Raw genomic sequence first — 24,333 nt, forward strand, 5'->3', positions numbered from 1 at the left:
AACCATCCAAGTGTCCTAGCTAAAGGGCTGCAGACATAGTGACACTGCCTGAATTAAACCCCCTGAGCTCCTGAAAGGAGGGGTTAATTTCTTCATGCACTTTCGAACACAGAAAGCAGCTGCACAGATTAACCAAAAGTGATTCAGCCCTCAACCTCCTCTCCAAGTGCTGCAGGGAATCCCCACAGGGCATCACAGCCGGAGATCTGGATCAGGCTGGCTCTCTCAGACAACGGGGGAGAGAGACAGCAGTAGGGAATGTGTGTCAAGCACGCCAATGATCTCTTGCAAAGCTGACAACCTGAACGGTAGGCAAGAGCAACCACTTTTAGCAAGACTCATTACAGGGGAGTGGGAAAGAAGAGCTCCTGGGCATCACCTGACATACAGCTGCAGACATCGAAACTGGCAGAGAAAGATGCACAACGACAGCCTGGATTAAACATTTATTGATGATGCAGGGCTTACATTACGTTAGCAGATCAGTAAGCAGTGGACGGGCCAATGTTCATTCCTCATGCGCCCAATTCAAGACGATTACCAGAAAGACCACAACAAGTTACATCTGTAACAGCATTCACCTAACTGGAGCAGGGACAACACTGACCTCCTAGCGTTCCCCAACACCACCCGTGTCCCACGCCTCCCTCTTGTCCAAGGGCTGGGTGCACAGAGAAAATCTTGTTGCTTGCTTGTTTCCCCAGATCATCTCTCGGCTCCAGACTCTCTACAGAGAATGATCCTGCCCAGGGCTTCATTTTCTGGCTTGGCTGCTGTAACCCGCTCCCTTCTGGGCTCTCTGACACGCCCCGTGTCCCACTCCACACCAGGAAAAGCGCATCTGCTAAGTTCACGAGCCTGATCTGACCCTGTCACTGGCTCCCCTTTCTCCACCACTACCTTTGACTGCAAAACACTGCTCACTCTGCTCCCTACCTGCCTGTCCTCTCCACTCAACAGCCTGTCTCGCCACTTCCCCTCCCCCACACACACCAGGTCTGCATGGGGCTCCTCACCTAGGCCATTCCTCTGCCCATCAGTCAAGTCCCTCCTAAGACCTGCCTCTTTCATGATACCTTAGAGAAAATTGCTCTTTAAACATTCCGGTTTGATTTACATCCTTGCCCTGCTGGGCTGCTCCTCACTGCTTGAATAATGTCAACTCACCCTCATCCCGTGCTGCTTTGATTCCCCCCCTCCCCCTTGCCGACCCCTACCACCACCACCACCCACACACAGTCCACCTTATTGTAGCAGTCCCTTGCCAGCACTTTCCTGTTCTGAGGGAGGAGAGATTGCCTGGAGGGCAGATTGTTCTGGAGGGCAAGGACCTCGCATGTTAGAGATTTCCCCTAAATTATACCTATCTTCTAGCTATTACATAGAGCTCTTCATCCGTCAATCGCAGTGTGCTTTACACAGGTTGGCATAGCCTCATTTTCAGATAGGGAAACTGAGGCACCAGGCAGGGAAAAAGTCAGCAGGAGACCAGGCAGGCAGCAGCAGTGACTAGTTAGCTTGGAACCCCTCCACCCTGCTCCCACATGCAAAACACACCACCTTCAGCCGCTGACTGGGCACACTGACCTGCAGCTTCACAGCGATCACCACCGAGTTTAGGTCCTTGTCCATCTCCTTCAACATGATAAGCTTCTTCAGGGTCAAGCTGAACAACCTGTCAGGAGAAGAGAAACTGTCAGAAACAGGACGGAGCAGCTGGGAGATGCAGGAAGAGATGAAGCATTCCTGAAGCTAAACAGGGAATCAGAGGTTGTAAGAGATGCAATCCACTCATGGCTTTCTATTCCATCAGACAGCTCTTCAGAGCTTTGCGCTACAAGCAGGTTGGAGTAGACACTCCCCAAGGCTGTCTACATGCTCTTGTGCATTTCTGTGGTGCAAATATTTTCCCAGCTATGTGTCTGGCCCGTCCAGCCTCTTGCAATACAAACAGCGCTCAGGGAAAGGGAAAGGAAGCTCATGTGGGAGTCAAGCCACACTGCAGCTGACCTGCTTTGAACTTATGATCTTTGACGGCAACTCAAACCTGTTCCGTTCAGCCTGAGCCTCTGGCAGTTCTGGGCTTGATGTAGAAGTTACAGGGTGAGGTGCTATGGACTGTGATAGGTAGGAGATCAGATTAGAAAAGAACAGGCCTTCAGGCCATAACATCTATGGACTGCACTAAATGCACGGAAGGCACATAGGTCAACACACAGGTAAAGCTCTGATTATCCAGAGCCAAGTCTCGGGGGGCCATGCCAAACCTTTGGGTAATGGGGGTTTTGGCTACCAGTGATTTTCACTGGTTTGCACGGTCTGTGTGCTATCATGAGCAGGGGGTGGTGAAGTGCAGGCCACACATTAAAGGATCTTTGAAAATAGATTTCAAAGGACGCCAATTGTGAGAGACACTTTGTACTTTACCAACAGCCTGATCTGTCCCAGCAAAGTCGGGACATCTCCTTTCACTGAGCAGCCAGCTCCACACCCACATTATAGTGGGTCTGCAGGTTTGGGGGGAAACCTGACCTGCCAGTCACTGCCAGGAAGGGGTGCAGCCCAGGCCCCAAGGACCTTCCTGTTCTGTGGAAGTTACCTGCTTGGCTGACTGACAGAATCCTCACAATCTGCTTCCAGAAAAACTCAAGACCGCTACGTACTGCAGAGCTCAACAGAAACAGGCGCGTTTCTCCACTGAGCCAAACCCTGCACCAGCTCCTGTAGCAACATTCTGGGTCTGTGGACCTCATTATGCAGAGAAAGGAAACCTTCAGGTAGCTCAGATACACTCTCCTCTTTTCCCTCCTATTAACTCCTAAGATCCATTCCTGTGGGACCCTGATGGCAGTATGGACCTGGGCAGGGAGACTGCCTACAGACAGAGACTGAGCGGCGTTTTCAATTGTGCCAAAGTGACTTAGGAGCACAAATCCCATTTCAAGAGAACATCACTTGGGTGCTCTGAAAATTCCACCCACTAACTGCATTCTCTGTACTGGAGGGACCAGAGATTGGAGCAAAGGGAGAAAACTCCTAGTAGATCTCCCACTAGGACACATGCGATTGTCCTTCAAAGTGGCCACCACTGTCCCCTGGCAGTGAGCTGTGACATTAGCCACATAACCTTTCCACTGGGTAGACCCCAGAGACACACATCAGCCATTTGAAAATGACAGGCTAGGAGGTTCTCTCTCCCTTTGATTCTCGTTGGAGAAGGCTATCAAATGGCAGGACAGCTTAGGGTCAATCTTGAGGGCTGGCTCTGGACAAAGGACCTCTTTGGGAAACGGGCTATAGTGCTCACAGCCCCAGTGCGCTTCTAGGGGCAGAGAGAGCAATGAAGACCCCAAACGTAGGGGAGGGGAGATAAAGAGACACTTCCTTCGCAGTGCAAATGCATGTTCCATGAGAGCGGTGGGGACCAGATCCAGGTGACAGGGGGCTGAGATGGACTGACACTGCCAGAGGTGCTGCCTTCTGTGCTAAGGATAGTGAATAACCGCAGGGATCTTTCTGCACAGGACAGGTACAGTTGCACCTCCCTCTGAAGGCAGGAAAGCCTCCTTCCCAGCTGTCCAATTAGCACATGGTAAATGGAACTCTTCACTTCACAATGCCCCTTCCTCATGGAGGGAAAGCTGGGCCTTGGGCTCCATCCACCTCTACCCTGCCTCCTCTCCAAGGACCAAGCCCCAGGACTGGGCACCCCCCTCAGATGGACGCTACAACCTTTGGGGGCGCCAGCGAGTGCTCTCCAGCTTGCATATGAAAAGGCATCACTCCTCAACCACCAGAGAGGTGGCTGCAGAAAGGCCCCTCCTGCCGGGGAGTGCTGGAAGTGCCGATCTCAGAGCAGTGCCGTTAGTCAGACGGGCACCACCCCTGTTTGCTCCCAGGAGCAGAACTGTGTGCGTGGCTGGCAGACTCTTCTGATCAGGACACAGCAGTAACTCCTCCATGTGAACCCGTTGGGGAGCGTCTGCCACTGCTGTATCTCAGTGGTCCCCCACTGTGGCAGCCCAAGAAGCAGTAGATGGGGATGCCTTCCTGCCAGGGTTCCTTTCACGGCAAGCCCTTGGTGAATACTCTGGGAGCAGTGGCCAAAGCAAGAGGAAAACCCCGTGCCGGAAATGCTATCTTCCTAAAGTAAAGCACAGGGGCCTGTGCGGCATCAATAAATGGTGATATGGAGGAAGCGTCCTTCTCATCTTTAGGCAACAGGGAAATCCCCTAGGTCGGCTGGCGCCTGAGTGGCTTCGGCGATCTTGTGTTAAGTAAGGCACTTGACGAGGAGCTAGGAGGTCTGGTTCTAGTCCCCGCTCTGCCGCTGGGCGAGCTTGAGCAAATCACTTCCCCTCCATGCCTCTGTTTCCCCATCTGTAAAATGGGAGTAACAAGACTTCCCCACCCCACAGAGACAAGATGCTCAAATACTTCAGGATGAATCCCTATTGCTCAAGACCAAGCCAGTGGCTCAGTCACTAGACCATGGTAACTTAAATGCCATGGTTTTGTAGCTGTGCATCCTTAGATTTCTATCAGATCCAAGTTCTCATTTGCAGGTTTTAGTGACTACTTTGCTAACTCCTCAGATCCATACTTGAGGAGTAATGAAGTCCCAGGACGCACCGAAGGCAGCACCTTCCTCTTTCAGAGATGAAGGGGAAATAGAAGGCTAGAAGGAAGAAACAGATGCTTTCCAGAGTCCCTCACACCACCACCTTCTCTCTCCAGGCTACGTCACTGCAATAGAAGCCCACTTGAAGCACTGCTATTAGACAGGAAGCCAGCAGCACGACAAAAAAGGAAGAAAGGGGAAAAAAAATGAGTCAGGAGGACAAAAAAGAGTTTGTAGGGCAGATGGTCCCACCTAGGACTCTTTCAGGGCCGAGTTCAAACAGACGTGAAAGGCCTCACAGCTGAGGTTGAGGCCTCACAGCTGTCTGACCCCCATCACCACTGGAGCTGAGCACCTTGCCCTCTTCAACGCAATAGATGTTAACCTGCACCCATACCATGAAAAAGGGAACCATCGTCTCTTTGCCGAACTCACTGACCCAACTCTCAGCGGCATGAAGCCTCCAAGTTCTCTCCTGATCAACCTTTGACCTGACATCAGAGCCAACACCACTCTAACTTTTTGCTAGGACTAGTTTAAAAGGTTAGGTCTGTGCTATTTATGGACAAACTAAGGAGGCCAGACCAGATGAACATGTAACAGGTCACCATGTTCTATTAAGAAAGGTGGGGGTCACCACAGCTGGGAATTTAGGGGAGATCTGCCCCAGGGCCCTAATCTACAGCAGAGCCAAGAACTGAACTCAGATTTCCCAAGAGCAGTCCCGTACTTTACATCGCATCAAGCCCAGGACAATCTCTAGCAGTTGGAAATAAAGAAGCAGAAGAGGAATAAAAGGCAGGTGGCACCAGAATTGGTTAATTGCAAAGAGAAGCCTCTTGAGATGCAGCCTGTGTACTACCAGGCACATGGTAAGTCATCCATGACTCACTGTTCATCTGCACAGATGACTGCACCTGTAACAGCAGCACATACCACGGCTCAGGAAGGAGACAGGTAAGTGCAGGGGGTTCAGGGAGGCACAGCTTTGTTGTGAAGGTGAGAGAAACTGCGTAAGGACCTGCCGCCAGCTTACAGCAAACACATCAGGTGCTGACTGAGGAAACATAATGCTGCTTCTACTTCCAAAACAACTTTGTCTTTCAAGCAGTGTGATCTTTTTAGAGCCACAGGAGCTAAGTGGAGCCCAATGTAGGAATATCTATTGTTATCTGCACAGCTGCTGCGACAGATAAGAGGCCAGCACAAGGGAACTCCAAACCGGCAGCCTTTTTGCATAACATGGAACCTCATAAATGCTCAGTACAGTTACATATATTCTTCACTTACATGGGAACTGCTGTTGTATGGGTTTCCACATGCTCTGAGAAAAGTTAAAAACCACAGGCAATTCCCAGGCAAAAAACTCTGTTAAAAGGGAATGTGACAGGGTTGGGCCAGATGGCTACAGCAGAGTGATTTTTTCATGTTTTTGTATATTTATTTCTACAACCATGATGGCTAAAAAAACAGTATTTCATTTCAAACAAAATTGTACAATTAGGAACCACTGAATGGTCCCCACAACACACAGTTTTTTTTAACAGTTGTAACTTCTCTTCTTCCCCCTCACCTACTATTAAGGATAGATTGCACAAAGAAGAACTTCTCCGATAGATAGCAGTACATTAAGCTGTAACAATCTGCTCATCGAAGGCAGATATATTAGCCCCAGGTTAAGTAGGTCCCTTTTCCCTGGGTAAGGTAACAGGGAAGTTTCCAGAACAATCAGCAACTTTCTGGAAACAATTAAGGCAGACAGGCTGATTAGAACACCTGCAGCCAATCAAGAAGCTGCTAGAATCAATTAAGGCAGGCTAATCAGGACACCTGAATTTAAAAAGGAGCTCACTTCAGTTTGTGGTGCGTGCGAGGAGCTGGGAGCAAGAGGGCTGAGAGTGAGAAGGCGTACTACTGGAAGACTGAGAAGTACAAGCATTATCAAACATCAGGAGGAACGTCCTGTGGTGAGAATAAAGAAGGTGTTGGGAGGAGGCCACGGGGAAGTAGCCCAGGGAGTTGTAGCTGTCGCACAGCTGTTACAGGAGCCACTGTAGACAGCTGAAATCCACAGGGCCCTGGGCTGGAACCCGGAGTAGAGAGCGGGCCTGGGTTCCCCCATCCCCCCAACTCCCTCCTTGATACTGGAGGAGTTGAACTGGACCGTGGGTTCCACCCGAGGGAATGGTCTCTGGCCTGTTCCCCAATCCACTAGGTGGATCAGCAGAGACTGTGGGGATTGTTCTTCTTCCTTTCCCCATGCTGGCCAGTGATGAGGCTAACTGAGTGAACGGCAGATTTGAGCCACAAAAGTGGCCAAACTGAGAGCTGCCGTGAACCTCTGAGGTGAGAAAATCCGCCAATAAGCACAGGACCCACCAAGGCAGAGGAGGAACTTTGTCACAGGAGATAAGGTTGAGCAGATGCATCCCAACCATTACCTAATACTGTCCGTGAGCTCCCAGCATATGGAGAGTTAACAGAAGATGTCTTAGTCAGAAGAACGATCAGTGCTGTCCCCAGACGGATCAGGCAGGATTTGAGGGGTGGGGGGAGAGCACATTGTTCTTGTTTTCAGAAGCAAAGGATAAAATCTTCAGACTTGGGTGTCTCTAGTTAGCCAGCTCAGAAGTGGCCTGTTTTTCAGAGTTGCCCAGCTGCCATTAAAGTTCGGCCCCCTATCAGCCCCACATTGCAGTTTGGAACGAGCTGCCCCTGGGATCTCAATCTTGCTCTCTCCATGTCTTTCAAGTGCTTCTACCTGCACGTCTCCTGGAATGGAACCATGAGTTTCACTTCACTTTAAAGAAGATCACCAGGCTACAACACCCCCTGTTTACCAACCATATTACCTCAACCGGAACAACTGGCTTTGGGTCTGGCTGTAGACTTCTCAATGGGAGCTTGTGACCAGTAAGAATCAGCAGTGACTCAGGATAGTTCATCAAACCTAAGTATGATTTATTGATTCACAGAAACTTACGCTGAGAGAAACAAGGCAGACTGTCATTCATAGGCGTGTAGGACACAGAACTGCAAGGGCCCTTCTGGGTGACCAAGTCCAGTCCCCTGCTGTCGCAGCCAACCCTGTCATAGAATCCCATTCATAAATGTCATTTCAAAATTCCTTTTTCATCCCTGGGTTCCTGGGCTTGGTCCAAACTGGGTTATTCACCGTGAGGTCAAGGTTGGACTTCACAGCAGTAGGTTCTCTGTTTTGTTCTATTCACTGGTAGTTACAGGTGGGAATTAGAATTGTTAGTCTCATCTGCCTATGTGCTTGCTAGTGTCTGTCTATATGAGGCATCTGTGTGGAATAGCTAGGGTGTGAATTTGGAGCATAAGAGCTATTTCACAATAACTCCCTGTGTGGACACTCTTATTCCGCACTACAAATGCCTTTGTGCACTTTAGCTTAATCCACTAACCACACAAGGCATGAGTGTGGAATAAGAATGTTCACTTGGGAAGCTAGTGCACAACAGCTATTGTGGGCTATTTCCCTGGGTTGACAAGCTTTCAGCATCTGCTGGAATTTACCCCTCTTGATCCCATAACCCCCAACACAAGAGCAAACAAACAAGGACATAATTTTCATAAAAATACTACAAATATCGACCACATTCTTCACATCCCATATATACACTGAGCAACGGGGGAGGTAGTTGGGATTTTTTGACAGTCTTTCATGACTACACCCTCAGAGAGAAAGAACCGTGTTCCAAAAACACCCTCGGATGGAAAGGAGTAGCCAAAAGCAGGCTCATCTATTGCAACAGGTCTACAAGAGTCACCGCCACCTTATGATCAATAATACTGAAGGTAGATCTAACTAGTTCAGCATGGACACCTGATTTTCATCTCCTCTCCAAGTGAAGATCATCTACCAGTCTCCAAGCCATGCCCACATCTATTCCCAGATAAACAAAATCTAGGAGTTCTGAAGCTGTTTAGACACAGCAAGAATTTTCTTGCCACAATGCCAAGAGATACCTAAGATTACCATGGAGGAAGTTACAGGTCACTTACAAGACATGATTGCAAGTTCAGGGAAAATTACTACTCAGGTGACATAATCCAGGCCACCTCCTGTATTACACTTCTTTAGCCTAAGCCACCCCACATCAGCCAGGAAGGTAGGTGATTGACTAGGACTGCAAACGTGAATTGTGATCGTTCAGAATCCTCTCCCCATCCCGCTAAGTTTAGAAACCATCCTGGAGTAATAACCTCACTTTCCTCACATGTGCCACGGGGGAAAAGGAAAAGGATTACATATAGTAAGAGCCACAACTTCCAAAGGAAGATCTATGATATGTTGCAAACTCAGGAGTTTCTGATGTACCGGGGGCTGCTGCAGGAATCCATCATTGTGAAATCTTTTGGGAAACCATACAGCTTTGTCAGGCAGAAAACTATCACTATGGAGTTCCTGAAAGAGTTCCAGTCAGCGTCACTGAAGTTTTCACAACTTAGTCACTCGGGTCAGGAATGAGACAGCAGGCCTGTACAGGATTGTTCTGCACTTGGTTCCCATGAACAACCCCCCTGAAAGCTACCAGAGTTGGAATGCAGGTCATGAGGATAATACACTTAGCTCTTTACCAGCTTTGTCCACCACCACCACCTCTCCTCTCACCCCAGCTCCTTGAACTTAAAGTATTATGGCACTGAGGAACTCAGCATCCCTGGGAGGCAGGGGTTGTCTCCAAACAACCTAGGGAAGCTGGTCTCAGGGGTTAAGCAGCTTCCCTAGGTCTGTGGCAGAGCTGGGAATGCAACACACCTCTTATTACCCAGTCCATTGCTTTAGCCACAAGACATGGCCTCCTTCTCCTTATAACTTAATGGTGGCAGCAGAGGACTGAAAGGCTGGATGCCTGGGTTCTATCTTTGCTACCGATGTTCTGTATCACCGTGGGGAAGTCACTGCAGCTGGGATTTTCACTCTTGGGCTCTTTGAAAGTCCCACTCGTGCCTCAGTTTCCCCATCTTTCAGCTGGGTAATGTTCATCTCATAGGCGCGCTGCCAGGTTGGAGCAATTGCTGTTCGTCAAGCTCTCCAAGACCTCGGAGTGAAAGTTACACTGCTGTTTGCACAATAAAATATTAGAGAGGCTTAGCCTAGAGACACTTGATTATCGCAGTTCTTCGGTGCTTGGAGGCATGGGAATAGTTCCTCCCCCTGCTTGTTTGTGTAACACATTGGGCCTGTTTACCTCCCGCAGGACTGAACCCCAGACCTTCAGCACCAGCCCCTACCCTGGAGCTAAAGCAGTCACTTTGCGTAAGTAGCAGGCTCTTATTCTCAATGGTGGGGTGGAGCCAAAATATCCCCAGGCACCTCTTTGGTCAGGACTTCCCCTAATGGCAGCCTTTGAACTGCTCTGGCCAATGGGTTTCCTGCTTGGTATTTAATAGAGCCAAATGCAAGGTCACACACCTAGGAACAAGGAATACAGGCCATGCCTACAGAGCGGGGCCTGTATCGTGGAGAGCAGTGATTCTGGACAGGATTCAGGGGTGATAGTGGGCAAATAATTGACCAGGAGCTCCCAGTGCCACACTTGGCAAAAAGGGCTAATGTAACCCTTGACTGTGTAAACAAAGGGGTAGTGAGTAGGAGCACGGAGAGGATTTCACCTCCATATACAGCACTGGGGAGACCTGCCCTGGAACAGCCCGTCCAGTTCAGGGGGGTCACATCTTAAAACAGATGTTGAAAAATTTGGAGGTGGTGTAAAAAGGAGGCATGGAAACGTCTGACTCCAGGGCTGGAGAAAATGCCTTGGAGTGAGAGACTTCAAATGCTCAAAGAGAAGATCAAAAGGTGACTCGATGGTGTCTCTTTATGGGGAGAATATGCAGGATACTCTTTAACCTAGCAGAGAAAGGCAGAACAAGAACCAATGGCTGGAAGTTGAAGTCAGCCAAATTCAAATGGAAAATAAAGCATAAATGTTTAACAGCCCAGCTGATTAGTCATTGGAGCAACCTGCCAAGGGAAGTGATGGATTGTCTTCAAATCCAGCCTGGCTGCCTTTCTGGAAGACGCTATAGTCAAACACAAGTGCCTGGGCCCAGTGCAGCGGTAACATTGTCTGGCCTGTGCCATACAGGAGGTCAGACCAGATGATCTAATGGTCCCTTCTGGCCTTAAAAACTATTAATCTTGATATTTTAGGGTAGCCAGTTCAATAGGTAGGAATGGTACATGCTTCCTGCTGTGGAAGGAAAGGCATCGATTCGTCTACGTTATGTCAGTCTGTCTGTGTAGCATGTGGACACACCTTAATGCACGTAATCAAACTGGGATGCCCAAAGCAGCTCGCCAGCAGCCAGAGGACTGCACCGAACATGTGTAACTCTAGTACCGTAAATACTCGCAGGCCAGAGGAATTAATTGCAATAATTAGGCTTTTATTGAACGGTGGCTAAACTGAGCCTCTCTCACACCTTTTTGTCACACTAGTTGGGATGTCAGAGTCCCTGCAGAGCTCTGGGGTGTAGCATTACTGGTGGACAAGTGGGGACATGCTGCAGCATGGGTTTCACCGGATCTAATGCTCTTCTCCACTAGCTAGAGGAAAAAGCATTTGAAAAGGAAGATTTCTAACCAGAGGAGTGTGGTTCTGGAACAGCCTTCCAATAGGAAGGTTATTTGTCCCCACTGCAACTAGTTTGAAGATGGAGCTCGACATGTTTCTGACCAGGATTCTCTGATGGGGTTGGCTGCAATAGCAAAGACTAGATTTGATGACCCAGTAGGCCCATTCTAGTCCTATGTTCCTAAAAAGGTCACCTTCATACCAGGCAGTTTTAAACGAGCAAACTATTAATTTTAGAGCCTCTTCTGTTTACCAGTTCCATAATAATTAGCTTCTAGTGCATCTCACTGCTAGATCTCAAAAAGAAAGACAAGGACTGCCACCCTTGTACAGATGGGGAAACCGAGGCACAGAGGCTTGTCAGAGGTTAATGGTAGAACCTGGAATGGAACACAGGTCTCCAGACATCCGGTCAGGCTTCATGGTCATCTCTAAGTCACCTACCACTCCTGAAGTAGGGAAGGATTAGCTATCCCTGTTTTACATGGGGGAAACAAAGCAATGATGTAACTGGTAGAAGTCTGTAGTAGGGCTGGGAATGGAGCCCAGACCTCAAGTCCTGTCTTTTAACCCCAAGATCAGCCTTCCTTTCTTGTGCTTAGAGAAATAAACAAAAAACAGACCAAGTTCAGCTTTGACCTAAAAAATATGTAAGCAACATACTTGTCTTCACACTTAATTAGGCCACTAGCTAGGGACAATCTTGGCACTCTGGCTATTTTCCTTTGAAAATGGTGAAACTGGTGCATGAATATGGAAGGGCTGGAATTCAGCCAGTAATGTTTAAGGGCAGCTGAAAGTTAAACAGAGCATAAGCAAATCAGAAAAGGGTTTCAGGAAACCGCCACTCTCTATGACAAACAAGCTAAATAGTGATGTACAAAGGATAACCAGAAGCAAGTTTCAGACACAGAGATTTCACAGGTTCCATTATTACAACGCAGGGTATAACAATCATGCAGGGTGCACGAGCAAACTAGTATTCAGGCCTGGCTAGGAGGAATCTATTGTGGTCGGGTATAGGGGACATTCTGGTGCTCAGCTCCGCCCACTACCCCAGAACACCTAGACAGACAAACAAATCAACATGAGCTCCCAGTGCGATGCTTGGCAAAGAGGGCCACTGTGACCCGCAGCAGGGAGGGAGCTACCTTTGGATACGGCACTAGTGGGAACAATACTCGAGTACCGCAGCCAGTTCTGGGGGCCACGTTTTAAAAAGGTTGTTGAAAAACTGGAGAAGACACAGAGAAGAGCCACAAAAATGATCTGAGGGCTGAAGAAAGTGCCTGACAGGGCGAGACTTACAGCTCACTCTTTTGGCTTATCAAAATGAAGACTGAGAGGCGACTATTACAGTGCATAGCTACCTTTATGAGGAAAACGGAGCGGGTAGCAAAGGGCTCTTTAAGCTAACAGAGAAAGGCAGAACAAGAAGCAATGGCTGGAAGCTGAAGCCAGACAAGTTAGAAATTGAGGCACAAGTTTTTAACAGGGACAGTGATTAACAATTGGAACAAACTGCCAAGGAAAGGGGTGGATTGTCCATCTGCTGGTGTCTTCTGATCAAACCTGGCTGCCTTGCTGAAAGATGCTTTAATCAAACACAAGTGACTGGGCTCAATAAAGGGTGAAATTCTCTGGCTTGGGCTATACACGAGGTCAGATTAGAGGATATTGATGCCCCCACCTGGTAGAATTTAGGGCCAGTCTAGATACTTGAGGGGGTTTCCAAGCTTTTAATTCTCAGAGCTCCACATTCCTTCCCAACTCCACCATAACTCGCTCCTTATATTTTTCATTCTGCTGAACACACTTTGCAAACCCCTGCTCTGGTTAAATGATCAGCAATAAGAGAGTTAATGGTGACATTCAACATTTCACCATTAGGCCCTTTAACTAACACCTGCCTTGAGATTAATGAGAGCATCATGTGGAGCTCAGAGCTACTGTCACCTACTAGCATGCGGAGACAGCACTATACCTGGCTATGCTCGGAGAGATGGGTGCCTGAGAAGTGCTGCTGTGGTCTACCAGCTCCGTCTGACACACACATACTAGCAGAGTGCCTAGGATGGAAGGCAACAGATGTAAAGAACTCCATTTCCCCAGGGATTAGCCAATGTGATCAGAGAGAACACAGAGCCGAGAGGCTCTTGCCGTCTGAAGCCAGTGGGGTCTTGTGTTTGTTTGTTTAACTCAGTACAAGTTGGCACTTGTCCCATTCAGCCAGCTAAGGAAATCCACAGGCAAGTCTTCACACACTCAGTTGCTGGCGGTGAGCAGCCTTTTCGGTCCCATTTGCATGGAAAAAGGAGGTCAGATGTGCAAACTAAAATAACCAAAGTAAAGACAGACACTTCTGAACATCTTGATTTATGATTCTTGCTTTCTCTCTCATGGTCATGCTGCTGAAGAGTAGAGGTGTGTGGCTTCCTTAGTACTGCTATGGATGCTAACATATGCCAAGCATATAAAGATGACTGACATACAGAAACACCCCCCACTGTGAAGGGTCCTATCTTTATCCCAAGAGCCTTTTACCCAGTCCTTCTATGTGTCAGCAGCTACTGAAGACAGGAAAAACACTATGTTTATTATAATAATCTCATATGGCTCTTCCTTTTATGTTGATTTAACATGGTTAAAATGTTACTGTTCAGAAGAAGAGCTACAGGTTTCAGCTTTAGCTTTGTAATAGGCTGTGTTAAAATAAATCTTCCCCAGCTTGATCATTATCTGGTGTCAGCAGGATGCAGACAGATTCAGTTCTTCCCAGAGCGAGCCGTTGAGCAAAGCACACACAAACTCACTGGGGATTATCTGAAAATACAAGAAGAGCACAAAGAGAAACATACTGTTCCTCTGCAGGGATGCCCAGCTGCTGTATGCAGGCAGCGTAAACAGAGCACTATGCAAGGACAAGAGACACAGGAAACCATCACACATTGCTACATTCTGTTCTGCAAGTGAGAGAGCTCAGTGAGTGGTAGGGGTGCTTTTTTTTTTTTTTTTTTTTTTATTGCTAGGGAGAATTGAAAGATGCCACCAGTATGAACAAGCCAAACCAAGTCATTACTGCTCATTGGAAAGCGTTCAGAGATACCGCAAAATTCCAAACAGAACAGTCACACATAAGGTACCTGATCTGTTTAAGAGAAGGGACCTGCACACTCCCTTTGTAGCGATTTGTACAAACAGTAGCAGTCAGAGGCCCCAGGCAAAGGGATCTAGACTCCTGAGTCACTTTGGTACTTTGGAAACATTTACTTTAAGTAAGTCAGGGATCGTGCTAAGCTAAGTCAATATAAGTCATTCTTATAACTGGCTGAAGAGTGTCTGCGCAAGGAGTCTGCAGGGACTTCGTTAAACTGGTGCAACTTGTGTGTTTAGACAAGGCCTTTCATCTGAAGTGACCCCCCCTCCACCAATGTGGAAAACCACAGGGCCATGATAAAGAAAAGAAGGCTACCCTCCTAACCGTAGATGGGAGGGAAAACCTTTTTCCCTAACAGCCACATTGGTAGCCTGTGCTTAGTAGTGACCCAGAGAAAACAGAAGCATCTATTGCTGGTTACGGCACCAAATAGTGAGTCAGGACCCACGGTTCTATTCCTCACTCTGCCACTGTCACTATGTGACCCTGGGCAAGTTACTTCCCCTTTCCTGCCTCAGCTCCCATCTGTAGAACGATACCTTCCTTCATGACATGCTTGGAGATCTCCAGATGAAAAGCACTGAACGAGCAGCATGTATTATCACTGAATCGTCACTGACACACCCAGCAGGCCTGCATCTCCAGAGCCAACAAGAGGCGCAGCAATGTTGGATACGCCTGTTTTTCATGTCTCTCTCTGTGAAAGCTGAGGACGAGGCTACATATCCGAGATCTGACTGCTCTGAGACATCACAACTGCTCAACTCCATGGCTAAAATATTCCATGATCTCTGCGTGCCTTCCATTCATGCTACTATCCCTATTTTCTCCAGCCTGTCTCTTACAGTCCTAACTGCCTTCTGCTGCTATGATCTCCAGTAGCAGCTAAACATAAAGAAATCCCCATATTACCTGTACACATCCTTAAATGCACAATGTCACAACTAGCACGGAAGAGATCATACTGTAGCAAAGCACCTGAGATAAAGAGAGGTGTAACCAGTAAATCTTTCCCCTGTTGAGGTTATTCTGCCAGGCAAAGCTTATTGTGTATGTGAGTGACCATGCTGCTGTGGAAGTGTTTGTTTGGAGCTGTTCAGTTTCCTCTGAAATAATTTTAAAGGAATCCTCGGATAACAGTAGTTGTGTATTCCATCTGTTTCCAGGCAAAAGTAATGGAGCGAAGGACAAGATAAGACATCACTTGCTGTCATCTGTGGCTTTATTAAGAATTATGCCAACTGTCTTCCCAGAAAAGAAACCCTCCTGAACTTGCAGTCATGGCAGCTGATCACCCGTTTAGAAAGCAAAGCCATTTTTGATATCTACAGATCATTAGCATAGTTGTTTTGCATAGTGTTGCTAACTCAGGATTTCATCATGCTATTCAATGTTCTGGAGTCACGTTAGTTTGTGACAATTTTAGCTTTCAAAAAGCAAGGCTTCATGGTTATGGCAAAAAGCTTGGAAAATGTGACACCCTAAAGCAATGTTTCCCGAACGGTGGGCCCTGACCTACCAAGTTACAGGAAGGTTCTAGATGGGTTGCCATAGGCAAACATACATTTGTCCCAGCCTGGTAAAGTGCAGGGGGTTAGAGAGCACATCCACCCTGTATTCACCCTACAGAGCGGTTTGTCCAGGCTCCTGGCTCTGGGCATCATGACCTGGTACACAAGGTTGCAGTGTCACTCAGGCCAAACCTAGTGGTACTGTGATCCCATGCACCAGATCATAATGCCCAGGACGGAAGGCTGGACCCAGCCTTGTGGGAAAGGAGCCACTGCTGTGGGGTAAACTCACTTTCCAACCCCACCGGAGGCAGGGTGTGTGTGTCATGTGGAGTCATGTGCCCACTCAGATTTGCTGCTTGGCTTGTACTGAGCATACTCACTCACAGAGCAATAACACCACTGAAACCGGCTGCCCTCACTCTGCCCCCCCCACTATTGGCAGGCCTGGGTCATCTCTGAACCCCACCATAACCCCGGCATCCCCTCCACACCAGGCCGGAGTTAAAATTCCAGTGCCAGAGCAGAAGGTGCATATATGTAATAGGGTGTTGCAAAAAATGACAAAATGCAGTTGGTGGGTTGCCTTAGTACTGTTTGGGAGCCAGTGCCCTAAGAGAGACTACCATGTATTTTAAAAAGCCTCAGGAGTTTGGAGAGCCTGACTCATGATCTTTGAATGCTTGGTATAGGCAGCAGAGTGTGGAAGAGCACAGAGGCCCCAGTCTAGATCAGCACCCCATTGTCCTAGGTGCTGCACAATCACACAGGAAGACAATCACTACTCAAAAAGTCAAATGCGCAGAAGTCCAATGCCTGGGTATGGCAAGAAACAGGCACACCGAATGCAGACTGCAAGCAGCACGTGACTGACAACCAAGGCAGATGTACAAGAAGGACCATGAACAAGACAGACACCATTTTAAACTCGCTCCCCAGATCTGAAGGCAGCCTGTTGGAATGAAAGGGAGAGAGCTATTACAGGTTGGGGATGGGGTCAACAAGCCATTAAATCCATAATTTTGTACGGATCATGAACAAAAACAGAGATTCAATTTACTTTGCAATTCCCTTTCATTAAGCAGCGTTTAATCACATGTGAAGAAGATACCCAGGACCCCACATAGAAGCCTCATCAGCTAATGAGGAGACTTGCTATTCACAGATCCCTTTTGCTTTGGAGGCCTATAAGGCAGCACCCATACAAACTGATGTAGTAGCAATAGCGTCACATATCCACCACTGGAATGGAATTTAATTAACTCTTAGCTTCCAGTCCCAACCCCAGAAATCTGCACCACCACCAGTTTGCGTGGATCTCTCTCTGCTCTGCTTGGTGGTTAGCTATTTTTCAGATATAGGGGAAAGTGAAGCAGCAACTGTGAATGCTTATGGAAGCGCCCCAGAGACACCCTGCTTGGTTCTTTAGTATTATTTATTGGTACTGTGGTTGTGTCCAGGCAGCCCAGTCATGGACCAGGACCCCGCTGTGCTAGGCACTGTACAAACAAAACAAAGACATTCCCTGACCTAAAGAGCTTACAGCTCCTCTGTAAATAAGAAATATCTTTATTGTACTATCAGATGTAGTCAGGTTTGGTTTGTGGTTGCAGTTAAAGCAATATGACAACAGACAAAGATCTAAAAAGATCCAATGGCTGGAAGAAGCATCTAGACAAGTTCAAGCTAGAAACAAGGTGCAAATTTTTAACATTAAACTTCCCGACCAACTTCCCAAGGGCTGTGGTGGATTCTCCGTCATTGGCAATTTTTAAATCAAGACTGGATGTTTTTCTGAAAGATCTGCTCTAGTTCAAAGAGGAAATAATTCAGTGAAGTTCTATGGCCTGTTTTACACAGGAGGTCAGACTAGATGATCACAATGTCTCTTCTTTATTTATAAACTAGGACTATATGACATACGCAGAGACAGTGAATTTAGTTCTAGTCTAGCCTGTGTAGGTGAAGCTGAACTAATCAGCTTTGTACATCTTTAATTTCTCTGAAAATCCATTTTGTAGACTTAAAAAAATTCTGTAAGAACTACACCTTAGAGGTACATGTAATAACAGCCTTATATTTATATTGCTCCAGATACAAAGTCTTCATGAAACAGGAATCTGTTCAACTCTGAAAAGCAGCCAGTTCTAGGGTGGAACATGGCAGCTGTTTAACAGCTCAGAGCAACACTACGCAACAGTTTTTAGGCCAGGGATATCACGCACAATTCAACTGCAGGATAAATCAGGGCAAGTAGAACATAATTCCCTGAATTTGTCCAGGACAGCACAGCTAATGCTGTAATGCTCTAGTATCATGCCAGCCTCCCAACTTCCCAGTAAAGTTTTACTCAAGTGTTAGCTACCTAGAGGGCTGGCAGTTTCATGGTTTCTCTAGCACAGTGGGGGGGGGGGGGGCGGGGGAGGGGAATTCCCACCCCCTAAAGCCAGGGGAATCATGTTGGAAGTCTGTTTGCAATGTGAGCATTTAAATACATAGCTACAGTTGGCACCCCGGGGTGGGTAAGACACCTGCAGCCTTTGCAAGTGTTTAAAAGACGAGCCTTTGCTTTTTTATAACAGAGGCAGCTTGAATGAACCATCTCTCCACCTGCCAGCCAATCTGCCTTGCCTGCAACCAACTTCTCAGTGCTGGGAGGAGTCAGAGGAAGTGCTGCTCGCCTTGATAACAGGAAGTCTGCCCTCTACCAAGGCCCATAGAAGAAAGACTGTATGAATTCTTTGTCAATTTCCTATTTACCGTTCACAGCAACCTCTCCTCCCTACCTATAGCTTTCATGGGGAAAACCTGCAAAGCCAAAGAACTCTCCAAGGAAAAAAAGCTTTCCTAGGCATCATGAATTAACTGATAACTTGATCAAAACCCCTTTCACCTAAAGTAGCAGCATTGCAGAAGAGAATTCAGGAGTATAAGGTTTTATACTGAATAGACTGGAGTGGGAGGGGTGTGACGGACACACTTGGCCTTTGTCTAAGGTTAAAGCAGGCATCAGATTCAGGGTAACCCTGACAAGCGTTTAACAAAGGGGGAAACGTTATTTTTTAAGACTGCTGAAGGAAGCTTTTATATAAAAGGAAAATTACAGTCCAATTATCTTGTAAAACTTCAAACTGTTAGAGGGCGGTCGCAGGAATGAGCTCTTCAACAGAAGCAATTTTAATAGCTGCATTAACTCTAGCAGCCAGAGGAAAGAGCTCGCAAGAGAGTATTTGCTAGAAGCAAGATTCACATCCTAAGGACCTTACGGTGCACCGAGGCTCTTTATTTGGAATAATTCTCCGCCCCCAAACATCTAAAGCTGCTTTCTCTAGCAGACACCTGTCCTCACCGGCTATAAGGTTCTTTTACATTTCCAACTACTCTCAGTAAAACACACTGGATTTTTGCAGAATGAAAATACATTGAGAAATGGAAAGGGGATGCCTAACGTGTGTGTGTGTGTGTGTCTGTGTGAGAGAGAGAGAGAGTGAGTGTGTGTGTGAGAGAGAGAGAGATTATATAACTGATTTACTACTCCCCTTGTAGCTACGAAATGTATATCAGTACTCTCCAGTTCAGCTCAAAGACTCATCACTGGGATTCTGAGTTGACAAATGTTCCCAATCTATTATTTTTCAAAGCATGCATCCTTTCACATGTCAGTGTCAGAAATACGGAATGGAGCCAGTGATCAATACTGGGCTGGGAGAAATCCTTCTCAGGCTGCAGAATTATTTCCCAATCACTGGAAGTGGGACCAGGAGCTGGGCCTGCTCATTCACCTTGCTCAAAGACAGACTTCACTCTTTGTATTTGGGGTACTTTGTGCAGATCAACCAATGCAGTGGTTTCCAACCTGTGGTCCGTGGACCATTGGGGGTCTGCAGACTATGTCTAAGATTTCCAAAGGGGTCTGCACCTCCATTCGAATTTTTTTAGGGGGTCTCCAAATGAAAAAGAGGTTGAAAGCCACTGACTAATGTTTCCCTTCCAAACCAGGAAAGGAGAATACAGTCAGAAATCCCCTGGCTGGCTTGACAAGACTGATAGCCCAGCACTGTGCAGCCGGGCAATTGTTCACATGGGACTTTTTGTAGCAAGAACCATAAGGCACCTGATCAATAACCACTGTGAAGCGAAGGCATCATTCACAGAACAGACACAGCAAAGGTAGCAGCTGCCACACATCACCTACCCCCACCACTAGTCTACAGGAAGCAGATGGGAGTTCAGCCTTTGGCTCCTCTAACTAACCTGCGCCAATTAGCACCAAATATGTCTGCATTCCAAAGCTGCCATTCTCCCTGTTCAGAACCCCACCAGCTCATTCTACTCTACCCACTGAACAGGGTATAGGCCTGCTTGCACGTTTTCCACTGGCAGGATCCTCTCTGTTAGGGCTGTGATTATTTACCCATCTATGTACAGCAGTACTGCCCCTAGTGCGGATGCAGTGACATCGGGATCAAAGTGCCTTATACCCGCAGTTTATTCCCCTTCCCAGGAAAACACACACCCCTGAGCGACATAAGTTTCGCTAGCATCAGTGGTAGTGTGCACAGTGCTATGTCAGCAGGAGAGCTTCTCCCGCCAGCACAGCTTCTGCTGCTCATTGAGGTGGTTTTATTATGTTGACGGGAGCGCCCTCTCCCAGCGGTATAGAGCGGCTACACAGCAATCTCACAGCAGTGCAGCTGTGTTGGTCTAGCTGTGCCGCGGTAAGATCACTAGTGTAGACATGGCTTAGTGTTTGATAGTTAGCTGTTGCCATAAAACCAAAAAAGGAAGCTCAGGACTAAAGATACTGGATTTTGGGCAGGCCCTACACAAATAAGTGATATAGTTTTGTTTGTTTACATTTCCTCAGCAACAGGAATGGTATATTTACACCCCCAGCCACCCTCACCTATTTAGCTTAACAAAAAGAGGAAGTTAAAAGGTGACCAGATTCCATTCATAAATATTTAAGGAGGAGAAGATTTCTGGTAGCAGAGGGCTCTCAAAAAGAGACCCAATGGGAGCAAGCTAGACAAAGTCAGGCTAGAAATAAGGTACAAATTTCTCACAGGAAAGGTGATTCCCACTGGAACAAACTCCCAAGGAAAGGGGTGGATTTACAACCGCTTATTCTCTTCAAATCCAGCCTGGCTTCCTTTCTGGAAGATCTGATTTAGTCAGACGAGTGAATGGGCTCAAGGTAACTGAGTGTAATTCTCTGGTCTGTGCTATATTGGAGTCAGACTAGATGATCTAATGGCCCCTTCTGGCCTTGAACTTCCTGAATCCATAAAGAAAGGATTTTGCGCTCCAGTGTGTTCAGACAGGCCAGAAGCCCAGTAGCTGTTTGCCTCACTGCAGCAATTCCAGAGCCAGAGCATGAAAAAGGAACAAGAAGTCAGACAAAAAAAGGCAGCTTCATGCTGCAGCTATGCAGGCCACAGTTCAGGAAGGAAACACAGCTCAGCCTTCCCACCAAGTCCATCTAGATCTCAAACCCTTCCAACGGCTCGGTGTGCACGCTGCAAACATGGATGTAGGCTGCCTCCACCTAGCACACCAAGCACTGCAGGATTTGGGAGACAGCAAGATTACAGAGAGCAACAATCTGCAAGCCTCCATTAGCCTCCCTGATATAACTCATGGAACAGGTAGGGGGGTTCATTGTAGGGAAATCTCATTAACTTGCCATCAGGAAAGTAACGGGCTAGTTTGTCAGGGCTGTCATAGTGGCAAGCTCCATCCTTAATGAACGTGCAGCTTGCCACACCTTGAGAGATTCAGCGCCATCAGTTGTCATGGTAGATAACAGAGATTTTCCCGAAGACAGACTACCAGTGGCCCGGGAGGATCAGGACATTGGAATGACACTAGTACAGCACGTAGGGCACTGGCTGCTGTAATGACCTATCAAAGGAAACCTGCTCAACACTTTCAAAAGACAAGCCTGGGAGCTTAAATTCATAACTCATTCATAATTCTGATAGACACTAAAAATCAGGTCTGAAAAGAGACCCTGGATTTATGGCTGATTACAACAATCTGTAACCCACTAACCCCCCTTTTTATCCTATGACTACACGGGTGTTAATGGGCCACTTCACCTTGAATGGTCCCTTAGAATATGTGTTTCAGAGTAGCAGCCGTGTTACTCTGTATCCGCAAAAAGAACAGGAGTACTTGTGGAACCTTAGAGACTAACAAATTTATTAGAGCATAAGCTTTTGTGGGTGACAGCCCACTTCATCGGATGCATAGAATGGAACATATCTTCTTACTATAGATAGAGATATAGATATGCACACACATGCTCTCATAAATTTGTTAGTCTCTAAGGTGCCACAAGTACTGCTGTTCTTTTTTTAGAATATGTGCTTAGCTACTTATGCTAAACTAGCCCTTCGATCTTGTATTTGCTGTGACACACCGTTTTCCAGACCTGAAGAAGAGTTCTGTTTGGCTCAAAAGCTTCTCCTTCTTCCCCACAGAAGTTGGTCCAATAAAAGTATTACCTTCACCCCCATCCTGAGTCTCTCTAAATAATTCACATATTTTCACTGAACATTTTGGTTATAATTATAGTATCTCCAGTTCCTTACAGGACAGGGCTTTAACGGCAGGCTCCAAGGACTGAATGGACTACTGAGGCTTCACTCATCTCTCCCAGCCCCCTCCAGGGCAGTGCAGGCTCCAAGGACTGAATGGGCTACTGAGGCTTCACTCATCTCTCCCAGCCCCGTCCAGAGCAGTGCATGACAGAGTCATACCCTGTATCACCTGTTCTGGAGCCAGGAGACTGGTCTGCAGAGGCTGCCAATCCAGCAGAGTATTGGGGTTTTTTTTCAGTGCAGCTGAAAAGGAAGCACAAGCCCAAAGTGCGTTGACCAATTTAGCCAGCCAAGCTGAGCATTACAATTACAAATTAGAGTGTTTGGCCTCGGAGATTCCTTAATTGGACATTACTAGGCCAGATGAAGGGAACTCAGACTGCCACACCGCTTCGATGTGCCCACAACACACACTATTCTCTTCTTCTGCACTTGATGAGCTGGGCAAGACTCCAGACTTGCTTCCCAATCCGGCCTGGAAGGAGCACACATTTCTGAAGTCATTTCACACCCTCCAGCAACTCAGCTAAGGGAAACAGGAAAGCACAGGAATGACAGCAATGCTCAACTGAAATGGAAGGGCTCGACCATAGCAGAGCTTCGGTGTCAGTGGGATGTGCATGTGGCCCCGAGAGGGACTTAAAGCACCTGCAAGTCCCTGCCACAGTGGTATTGGAAAGGCAGTTTTGTTATCTTGTTCTCTCCTGTTACCCAGATCTTTTTGATTACGTTTGATGCTGGCTATTAGGGAGCTCTCTTCACTCCAAGATACTAAAACTACTACATTATTATTTGTATTGACGTGGACCAGAACCCCACTGGGCTAGGTGCTGCCTAGTCACAGAACAAAGACAGCCCCTGCCCTGAAAACATATACTATGTATGTGACAAGACAGCAAATGAATACAGACAAACAGGGGAAGCTCAGGGAACCCAGTCAGCACTATGGCCAGTGGTCTCAGCACACCAGCTGCCTAACCCTTGTCAAGTGTTTTGTAGGCATCATGGCAAAGGAGAGATTTGAGGCGGGATTTGAAGGTAGATAATGAGGTAGCTTCGCAGATGTTTATGGAGAGCACCTCCCCAGTGTGTGGGGCAGCAGGGAGAAAAAACAAAGGGAGATTTTACGAGTGGGCGATGAAGACAGGTGAGGGAGACAGGACTCAACATCTCAGTAGCATGGGAGAGATGACAGTAGGGTGGGGACGGGCCATGAGGGGCACGGAAAGTAAGGACAAGTAGCTGAGGTTTGATGTGATGATAGAGAAGGAGGAGCCAGCAGTGGGATATGTGAATAGGGGGACACATAAGAGCAACAGGCTTGGAAAATGGATCTTTGCAGCAGCATTTTGAATGGACTCAAGCAGGGCAAGGTGTGAAGAGCAGAGGACAGTGCAGTAACCGAGATGCAAGATGAGAGCCTAGAGGATAGTTTTTGCTGTGCAGCCACATAGGAGAGGTCAGCTTAGAGATGTTGTGCAGAAAGAATCAGCAAGATTCAATCTACATAAATCTTAGAGTTGAGACTTTTACAGCAGTACATACCCCGGCTGCCTTCCAACACACAGCTGGCTGCCATGAGCACTATTCACAACATTCATGGTAAGCCTGAAATTATATTATTAGTAAAGCCCTTTACACACTGCACGGATGTTTAATCCTCACAACCTGGGGCGGGGGAGGGGAGACCAGTTGGCCATCTAATCTGGTATCCCATCTGACAGTGGCCAGTACCAGATGCTTCAAGAGGAAGGTTAAAGAAACCCGTACAACTGACAATCATAGGGCAAGCTGCCCACAGGAGAGACTTCCTGACTCTTCTAGGCCGTGC

General features: G+C 47.3%; 1 protein-coding gene and 1 long non-coding RNA gene across 7 annotated transcripts in view; one reads left to right on the top strand and one right to left on the bottom strand.

The window, feature by feature from the left end:
* The window catches only part of LOC119566835, a 50,689-nt gene extending 28,641 nt beyond the window's left edge, over nucleotides 1-22,048 (top strand). The window contains exon 4 of one of the 2 annotated variants that reach the window (XR_006292005.1): nucleotides 15,553-22,048. This is a non-coding gene — a long non-coding RNA (uncharacterized LOC119566835). The remainder of the gene's footprint in view (nucleotides 1-15,552) is intronic. The other variant, XR_006292004.1, reaches the window with a different exon arrangement.
* The window catches only part of PACS1 (phosphofurin acidic cluster sorting protein 1), a 99,814-nt gene that overhangs the window by 46,321 nt on the left and 29,160 nt on the right, over nucleotides 1-24,333 (bottom strand). For 4 of the 5 annotated variants that reach the window (XM_043550425.1, XM_037905256.2, XM_037905255.2 and 1 more), the window contains exon 2: nucleotides 1,588-1,675. In XM_043550425.1, the coding sequence (XP_043406360.1) occupies nucleotides 1,588-1,675 (88 nt within the window). Of the gene's footprint in view, nucleotides 1-1,587; nucleotides 1,676-13,885; nucleotides 14,009-24,333 lie in introns of those variants that run through there. The other variant, XM_043550426.1, reaches the window with a different exon arrangement.

Source organism: Chelonia mydas, chromosome 7, assembly GCF_015237465.2.
Source record: "Chelonia mydas isolate rCheMyd1 chromosome 7, rCheMyd1.pri.v2, whole genome shotgun sequence".
NCBI lineage: Eukaryota > Metazoa > Chordata > Testudines > Cheloniidae > Chelonia > Chelonia mydas.